At 38.5% G+C, this 10,097-nt stretch overlaps 1 protein-coding gene across 1 annotated transcript in view; it reads right to left on the minus strand.

Moving 5' to 3' along the window:
* si:dkey-11f4.7 (piezo-type mechanosensitive ion channel component 2) overlaps positions 1-5,986 on the minus strand; it is a 31,652-nt gene extending 25,666 nt beyond the window's left edge. Inside the window, exons 1-8 of the mRNA XM_051425774.1 lie at positions 5,922-5,986; positions 4,233-4,328; positions 1,924-2,025; positions 1,738-1,783; positions 1,479-1,638; positions 1,178-1,391; positions 856-1,069; positions 193-358 (exon numbers count right to left, since the gene is read on the minus strand). Of these exons, the coding sequence (XP_051281734.1) occupies positions 193-358; positions 856-1,069; positions 1,178-1,391; positions 1,479-1,638; positions 1,738-1,783; positions 1,924-2,025; positions 4,233-4,328; positions 5,922-5,985 (1,062 nt within the window). The 5' untranslated portion in view covers position 5,986. The remainder of the gene's footprint in view (positions 1-192; positions 359-855; positions 1,070-1,177; positions 1,392-1,478; positions 1,639-1,737; positions 1,784-1,923; positions 2,026-4,232; positions 4,329-5,921) is intronic.
* Between the last annotated feature and the right edge of the window lie 4,111 nt (positions 5,987-10,097).

Below are 10,097 nucleotides of genomic sequence, written 5' to 3' on the forward strand. Positions count from 1 at the left end.
CAGATTAAGTATAAAAACACCTGTTGAAGCACCAAGGTTACAGCCATCTAACATCTGCCTCTGAACATGATTTCCCTGTCACACATACAAACACACACACACACACACACACACACACACACACACACACACACACACACACACACACACACACACACACACACACACACACACACACACACACACACTAACCTCCTCCGTGATGTGGACCCATTTGTGGAGCAGAGCCACCAGTGTGTAGTAGAGCAGTAGTAGAACCAAAGGGTTGATGAAGTCAGGCCAGCTGACATGTGGGTGCAGACAAAGAGTGTGCGGTTCTGAACTGTTGGTTCGGATCACTCCCGTCATACCAAACAACCTGAGACGGGTGGAGGGGAAGGAAGAATGAAAGAACAGATGGTGGGAATAGGAGGAACGAAAATAAATATGAGCAAGTGAAAAATAAACCAACTTGGAAGAAAGTCATGCTTCTTGCATGATCATGCTAAAATATGTCAATTTTTTCTAGCTCCACAGCCTATACTATATAACATAAATGCAAACGTAAAGCCAAAACAAAAATGAATGACGCAAAGTTAATTAAAATGGTCCCACACTAAATAAAAACACATTTATTCTTTTTCATAGGGTGCAAGCCAAAGACTAGTGTTGGAGTGCAGACTCAAAATGGATTAACTTGATGGCTTAATTTTGAAATGTTTGTTTGCATTCAGTAATTAACAGAATAAACAGAAGCTGATAATTTTTATTTGCATTGGGCTGAGACTGAAACCAACATGACATTGCTGATACCTCCGGTTTAATGAACCAGTCTAATATTTCAGTCTAATCCTACTTAATTAATCGCTTCTCTACCTGGCGTAGACGTCATCTGGTGGCACAAGCTGCTGGGACAGAGGCAGCTGATAGAGGTAGAGAGCCAGCAGGTGTCCTCCGCTGAAGATGGCCATCATCACACACAGGGAGCTGAAGAGTAGCAGACTGATGGAGCGGCTGAACACCCACCACCAAACCAGCCCGAGAAACAGCCCGAAATACACACTTGAGGTGAGGGAGGGCAGCATGATACCTGTGCACACACACACACACATACACACAGTCAAGTCAAGAGATAAAACGTATCAACATTTTAAAACAACAGTACACCTGCATGCTCACACCAGCTGCTGTATTGTACCTGCCAGCCCCAGCAGTAAAGTCACTACCACTTTCCCTGCTGTGTTCATGATTGCTGACAGCAGCAGCCTCAGGCCGGCTGCAAACACAATCAGCTTCTGGACAAACTGGGGTGGCCCCGACTGCACCGGCATCGTAGTCACATCTGAGCTGTCAAAGGACGAGCCCTCTGTGTCGCTTCCTTCCTCAGACTCTGTGTCAGAGGTTTCCACTTCCTGCCAGACCCATGAAACAATCAGATTGATATCACTGTATTTTTAAAGTAATGAAAAGTTGTAAGAGCTGCTGAGCATCAGAGTTACCTCAGGGTCAGAAGGTGGTATTCCGTTTTCATGGAGATTGACTTGGGGCACAGGGCGCAGTAGTTTTTTGCACAGCCTCAGTATGAGGAGGGAGAAAAACAAGAGGCCAATATCTGGAGCCAGGAGACGCACAATGTTCCCAGCGTCAACCGAGCTGAATCTGGAAAAACACACAAAGATTTTTATAGTGTTGATCTCCATTCACTCCAGAAAGGTGCTGAGACTTCCTTGAGATAGAAATCAAGGTGTGCTCCTGTACCTTACAATGCCCAAATGGTAGAGAACATCTTCCCAGGGGTCGCTAACTGTTAAGAAAAACACATGGTCATCAAGCTGGGAACAAAGCAATTCTCAGTTCAACCAATAAATCTTTCAAGTCCAGACTGACATAATTTTACAAAAACACTGTTTTCTTCTCTAAGAAGTGTTACAAATTAGTTTTTACCATGCGGAGGGATGTAGGCGAAGGGGATCTGCATGAAGCACTGCAGGCTCAGGAAGGTCAGACTAATATAGGCGATCAGCCGCAAGAACTGACCCGTTTTACCTGAATAGAGCAGCAAATGAGAGAAACCAGGAGGGAACAAAAGTTACCAAACTAATTTCAAAGTCAGGTCTTTTTGATAAATTCAGAGCAAATTATATATCTTGACAATGTACTAAGCTAGAGTTAGTTCATTACACACACACACACACACACACACACACACGCACACACACACACACACACACACCGTAATTGATGGACCCGGTACTTCTCTTCAAGACATTTTTCTGTAAAATATTGTCTCCTAGATACTTGGCAGTATTTTAAATTGAACTGGTTCTGTCTCTGTGTGAGCACTTTTAAAGATCAATATGCTAAAGTGAGATATGTGAGTCTGGGTATTCGAGTACGTTCTAGTTATGTAGCTGGAATATTTAAGCAGAGGTTCTTTACAAAACAATGCTCTATAAGAGTCAGTCAAAGTCATTCATCACAGGTCCTCCAATGGATTGCTCCCATCCTGTTTCAAACAGACGGATGGCACTTAAGGTTACCTGAATGTTGAAGCAAGAGTTATGGCCGGTAGTGAGTCCAGATAACGCTTGGTGACTGCATGGAAACAAGTCCCATTTCAACACTTGCTCTAGCAGCCTCAGTGTTTAACAAGATTACAGCCATAAGGCGGCTCTGTGAGGCTATGCTCACATCAGGAAGCTAACATCCTCACAATCATAATGCTAACATGCTAATGTTTAGCAGGTTTCACATTAGCTCATTGTAGTTATTTTCTGTTTAAGTAGATTACAAGAAGGAGCAGATTTAGTATTGCTTGGCGGTCGTTGCCCTAAACTTCTGATAATTCAGTGGATTTTATTTTTTGGTCCTGTAGAGGAAGTGGATAGAAACCTAGTTTAATGTGGTTTGGCCCATTACTAAGTCTTCAGTATTTAAGACATTATTCAAGGTCATGGTTCAACTCAAATTAGTTAACCCGGCACTAGCTCGTAGTTACTAAGAAAGTAGGAAAGACTAAAGACACAAACAGTAGTAGTAACAGTAGTAATAGTTATTGCACCGTGCAGCCCAATCCAGAAGTGTTTGAGTTAAACTGCCTTTAAAACAACCATAAACTTACATTTCATAAAATGCACCTATCCAGACAAAATAATAATAAATGTGTGTGTGTGTGTGTGTGTGTGTGTGTGTATGTGTGAGAGCAGAGCCAAAAATCCACAAATGCAATACATTTATTCAGTTTCATTAAGGATAAGAAGATGCACCCTTTTATAATCTCAGCCTAGAGTTTGATGCGTCTCTAAAGGTCGGAGTGACACAAGCATTAATAGCTGATGTGGCTCAACATTTGCTGAGCCAGCATATGTGCGTTGTTTCACTTAAACCTCCCAATAAGGGAGTTACATATTTACGGACACATGCTCTCCCAAGTAGAGGTGGACGTACAAGAACCCATGAAACAATTGCACACAGGATGTGCACACACTTGACCACTTAGCCCAAGGAGAGCGGGATCATATAAAGGAGATGAAGATAACTGTGGGATCTATGGAGCCTTCAACCACAGGCTGAAAGGCAAACAGTTTTAAGCTGGAGAGATGTAAAGTAAGGAAGAATAAATGCTGTCAAAATGCTGACATCACATCTTTTAATTCTTCACTGTAATTACCAGGCTATGTATAATTGATTTGACCGTTCCAACCACATCCCCTTTACAAAGTACTTTGAGGGAGGGGTATAGATACTTTAATTCATCAGAATGGAGAGATCAATACAAAGAAAGCACATGCACATGCAGTAAGCACACATACGGACACTTTTTGTCTCAATATAATCTCTCGTGCTTTATCTCCGCTCCTCTACCTCTTTGTTTCCACATCAAACTTCAACCTTAAAAGTTTATTTTAGTTTTATTTTATTTTACTCATTTCCTTTGCTTAGGCTCAATTTTCACCACTTAGTTTATAGTTCAGCAAATTAATATTAAGTTCATATTATATATATATTTTTAAATACTTCACAAGATTTAAGCTATTTTATACTATTAATAGTATTAGTATAATATCTTGCCAAAACAAATGACTAAAACTTGGAAAAGAACCTAATGAATTTAAAACCTGGCATCGTGTAGAAGTTTGCATCAAGACTTTTATACTCTGTGTGTGAGAGAAAAAACTTTTAAAATCCTAAATATTATTTAATTTGCCTCTTGATCCAAATATGATTTAAGTTGTCTCTGGATCCCCTCTCACCTTTCATGGTGGCCAGGGTGGGGTTCGGCAGCAGCGGCAAGGTGAGCAAAAACAGGAAATACACCACTGACAGACCATTGTAGCGGAACGAAGTACCTGAAGTGCAGAGGAAAGAACACACATACTTCATCTGTTTAATAGAAATCACTTATCCACAGAAAACTATTTTTTATCATTTGAATCTATTCTATATATCAAAAAAAGATCATTAACAACAAAATAAACTCTAAAAGAAAACAAATAAGCAAATAATCTATGTAGGTGTAACCTGCCTCTCTCCTAATTTTGAATAGTTTCAAAATATAAATTAATAGTTGACATGATGAAACTGGAAGTCCTCTGCAGTGACTTTATCTTCTATTCTAATGTTGGACACCAGGTTAAACAAGTGGACATAAAATTATTAGTGACAAAGGACATTTGTTAAATGAACTTATCACATCATATTTATTTTTCATGCACATTTACGTAACATAGCTAGATAAAGCTTTTTTTCCACACTGTATATCATATTAATTCTTTATCTGCTTGAGGGCTTATTGTATTAAACTTTCTATAACTACACTATTACCATTGTTACAGGGAAAAGTGTAGATGACTTGTGATTAATTATATTCTGTAAAATTAGATTATATTTGGTAACCCAAAAACTTAAAATTGAACAGACAATAATGTGACACTGAACAATGCTTAGCCAATGAGAGGTAGGTAGGGTTAACAATTAAACATCACAAAAACAGTCAGGAACAAATAAATACAAGAAAGGGAAAGATAGTGATGTATTTATTCATCACAGCAACTTGTAAATATAAACATTTTTCCCATCAGCAAATCTTTTTACCTTTCCAAAATTAAAAATTATTATCTACTGTAATACACGTATGCCTAGTGAGCAAACTGAATTTGTGTGGTCAGCTTTACAGCACATAGTGGCGCACATGGGTACAAACAGACCTCAGACAACATCTGTAAGACAAGAGTCAAAGTTACACTTAACTATTTTACTCACAGTAGATACAACAATACAGGTAAATCTTCTGTCTCAGAACATGCTGCTTCTTACAAAACGCTGGCTTGATTGCAACTCTCAAGACTCAACTCATGTATCATAATCACTATAATCATATCACTAGCTAAACTACAATAACTCCCAACCCATCGGTACACCACTGTCAATATAACCCGTCTCCACTAAAGGAAGGAATTATGCTGAAACCATACAGAAATAGAAGAACCACAGACAGCTTGTGGGGAAAGGATTAAAGACCAGTTGATCACATAAGAAATGGTAGCAGTCAAATGTATCAACGGTTTACAGTATGGCCTTCAGACCACAGCTCCTGTCTATTGAAAACAAAAAATAGTGTAATATCTGGCATTTTCTTAAGTATTGAGAGTGAACTGAAACAGGCCAACTAGTCTGAAGACAAAAGACAAATTTTTCTGTTGGTGCTTTACTTTTTCATCTTCCTGAGCAGTTTTAGCTGTTTGTAAAACACTTCATTGTACACAAAAAGTACAACAGAAATTGTTTTATTTAGCAGGTTTTTAACATGTACAGCATCTCCACAGGACGCCTAAAGATTAGTCTTATTCTGATCTCAACATAATAAGATCTGAAACTGCTGCAGAAATATTATTTCTATCAGTAAAAATACATATGTATGAAATTATTAAACATCAACTCACCAGTCAGCAGGAGCAGAGGTAGTAATAAGTTATAGAGCGCCCCAACCACGAGGTCCCCTGCCATATCTCCTTCTCTGTGTCAGAGACACCCACACTGCTCCCTTCAGACACTATCACCTTCTAGATGTCCACACAAATAATTAAATGTCTTTTGGCAATGTGAAGTGAAACTCCAACCTGCTCACACATTTCTCAGAAGAAAATGTATGCAGCCTTGTTCAAAAGCATCCTCCAATGCAGCAGTGAAAATACAGGAAATATAGTTTGAGTCCAACACTTGGAGAGGATGTCCATCCACTGACAGGCAGCACTGTGAACAAAATTCACCAGAGAGAATCTGGACTTAAAATTGTGTGAAGATGATGACTCCCTCTGCTCTTTGCTTGTGTCTCTGTCACACCCTCCTTTCCCTCCCTTACCTCTCTCTCTCTCTCTCTCTCTCTCTCTCTCTCTCTCTCTCTCTCTCTCTCAGACATAATGGGTTGTAACCCAGCATCTCTGTTACTATGCTCATATTGAGGCTAATCTCACACAGGAGAATATCCGCTATCATTATATGACTAAAAAACATTCTCCCATTAATACATAAAACCAGAGCAACAAACAACAGCAGCAGCAGAGAGAAACAATGACTTTTACACACAATGTTATGAAAGCTTTCACTGGGATTGAGCTTTAAATAGTTTTTAGAGTGTATTAAATGTTTCTGCATGTGCATACAAGCATTGTTGCATTATGTTTAAATCACAGTCTAATTTCTTTATTTCTGTAACCCAGACGGATACTCATACAGCACTGTGTTTGTCTCCGCACAGCCGCGTCAGGCTGGCTCATCATATTTGTGCTGTGGGGTGAAGGGAAGTGTATCTAATATTCATGGCTGTGAGGCCATTAAGAGCTGGTGTGACTACAGAGGAATGATCAATGCAAGGATTGAGACTAGCAAAAACATTAACTTCTACTCCAAAATGTTAGAGAAAAAACTGCAGCATTCTCCAAGGAAAATGTAATGTGATGTTTTTGTGTGTCAAATTACTTTTTTTCCCCCTTCACAGCATAAACTAACAACATTAACCTGCTAAAATAGCAGCTGTGACTGTGTCTGTATGAGGCACGACTGTTAGAGCAGTGAGTTTAGGGAATTGGTTAATTACTGTTTTATTACCATTGTTAAACAAGAGTCTGTTAATTTAATTAGTTACCATTTCCATCAGGATTGGATGCTGTAAAGTGTATTCAATTGGAAGATAGGGAACGGCTAATTATTCGGTGTTGTAATGTTTAGTGTTACTGTAAACCTTAATCTTAAAAATGAAATAAGACAAGTATTGTGTCTTGAATTTCACTCAGTAGTGGCCTGAAATATCCAAATGTTGTTCTTATTGACGTTTTGGAAGTGAGCAAAAAACCTATGAAACAGTTACCAGATAAAATTCAGATTTCAGGTAGATTGAATCCTCCCTAGAGCTTTATAAAACATAAAATAAACTTTTATATTCTCTAAAGTTTGAATTCAGACTCATTCAGAGACCTTTATGTTGAGGGTGTAATCAGCTGAGTTGTAAGTATTAATATTTACTGTATAAGGTTACAGAAAAGCCATATTTCTATGCAGACAATTGCGAGTAGAGTTCCAATAATTAGCCAATTAACTTATTAGTCAGTCGACACAAAAATAATCAGCAACTATTTTTACAATCAATTAATCAAAAGTTTCCCAAATTCCAGCTTGTTATTAGAAGATTTGCTGCTTTTCTTAGATCTTAGGTGATGGTAAATTGAGTATATTTAGATTTTTTATTTTTTATTTTTTAAAAAACAAGCTATTTGATTGAGTTTTAGAAAATAGTGATGGGCATTTTTCACATTTTATAGACCAAACAACTAATAATTATTAATGAAAATAAGTTAGTTGGAGCACTACTTGCAGCCAATGTATGTAATGACAAACACTTTGTGAACAAGGTGGTGTTAAAAAGAAGCAATGTTATGTTAACACGGTTCAAATTAAGAAGAGAAACCATATTAAGAGGAAAAGAGTTGGCAAAAAAGGAGATTAAGTTGTTTTCTTCTCAACAGTTTTACCAAAACATCTAATATATTAATTTCCATTTAATCATCTTAACACCAGACAGTCCTAACCTTGTTAACTAAGCCCAAACTAAACTAATAAATTCCTTGTGTGTATTTGTCTGTAGATTATCACAGATGATGTTCCTCTGTGGGCAGATAAACCCTCTGACTCAATGAGAGGAAAACACACACATTCAATTACTCCTCAGCAGTAGATCTGAATTGATTATGATGAGAATGAGTGCTGAGTAGGCAGCTAACATTTCATGACAGTGCAGTTAAAAAGAGCTGCAAGCAGACATGCTGAAGAAGGGTCTTGAGTGGTGATGTTGGGCGAGAAAGTGAGTGTGTTTGGCTATTTATGAGACCAAGGGGAGAACCATAAGGGGAAACTATTTACAAAGTTGTTTTCACTTTCACACACAAGTTTTCAGGATTATGGTCAAAGCTTTGGTTTAATTTTAAGGTCAGAATTATGTTAAGGTTACAGTGAGTCAAAGCTTGATCAATAATTTGTGCTCTTGCTTGTGTTCAAGAGGAAGTGCGGAAGCGAAGGTCTGAGAATGTAATCAGCTTTGTTTAAGCAAAAAATGGCTAACTGGCTCGCTGACGCATGATTGGGAAATTCTTACAGTTTAGTGGCCTGGTTTGAGTGCCGAGCCAATATTGATCTGTGGTAGGAATTATCTCACACCAGTTCCTTTAACATTTACATATGGTCATTTACATATGGTCATTTAACTCACACCCCTGTTACACTTCTTCCTGCCACCTTCAACAACACAAAACTGTGTCAAACCTCTTAATACAACACACTAACAGTGTGCAAATTGAAGTATATGTACCATTAGTATGCAAATGTACCAAAGAAAAGTCTGAGAATGCAAAGGACACATAAGAGAAGAGGGAAGAGCAGAAGCCAGTATTTGGACATTTTAATTGAAAGGCATGTTTTGTCTTAACAGTTAAGTGATAACGTGTTTACCACAACAAAGAGCTAAATAGGAAGCAATAAAGTTCTACAAAGGGCCACTGCAATTTACATTTTTACCCTGTATGCTGAAACTAATAACAATACAAAGCATAGGCTGTGGATATAAACACAGCCACAGAACTTATGTTTACAAAACAAGCACGGCGGTGGAGTGAAGGAATGCGATGGGGAGACAGCTGACGGTTGGCTGATGGCAGATTGTGATTCAAAGCTCGAAGTTTTGACTTGTCTTCACGATCAATTTGAGACTTTTCTTCGTTACGCATATGCAAAGAAAGGTTAACTTTTCCAGGTGTGTGTCTTGTAGTCCCCCTAAACTCAAAAATATGTTGTTCTTCTTGTTCCTACAGTGTGATGTTTGAATGATGGATGTGCAGAGTTTGACACTACAAGGTTGTTTTCACATTCATCTGCTGAAAGTGGAAAGTATCTGTGTTCATTGAATCTGATTTTTAAAGGGCCTACGAGCATGATAGTTTGGAAGTCAATCATAGTCCAGTGTGCAAACACTGAGAATGGACTTAACAATGAAGGAGGAGACATCTTGTGTCCAGAATGAAAACTTTAGAAATAAACAACATTTGTATTTTCTTAGATTCCTGACTTTTTAACGAGGTAGAAGGAGGAGATGCACATTATTTGTCCAATGATACTATCTGTGTACATGTCTGGAGGGGAATTTTACTTCATAGAGCTGATGCACAGACATATTTAGAGAGAGACGTGGCAGTAATGTTTTTCATGCTTGTCTAACAGATGGGAGGCTGCTCTACTCAGAGATTTTGACTGATTTGGCCTCAAGCTCCGGAGAGCACCAGGTCATCACAACACTCACTACCAAAGCCCACCGCAAAACCCGAGGGACATCCAGGGGATTCAAATACAGAGCTTTCCACGGCTTTTAGTCTGCTCACAGATGCATTTCACTTTTAGACAAACTATGCTACGCTGGTCCTCTGTCCTGCTTTTGGCCCTGGTTGATTGTCTGGGTGGAGTTAGAAGGTTTGGCTATGGAGGAAATAGATCAGCTGCTTTTCATTATAGGAACAATGATGCATTATAGTTTACAGAAGCTTTGTTTGCTTCAACAAACAACAGATTTACCAAAG

The sequence above is a fragment of the Dicentrarchus labrax genome, unplaced genomic scaffold, assembly GCF_905237075.1.
Source record: "Dicentrarchus labrax unplaced genomic scaffold, dlabrax2021, whole genome shotgun sequence".
Taxonomy (NCBI): domain Eukaryota; kingdom Metazoa; phylum Chordata; class Actinopteri; family Moronidae; genus Dicentrarchus; species Dicentrarchus labrax.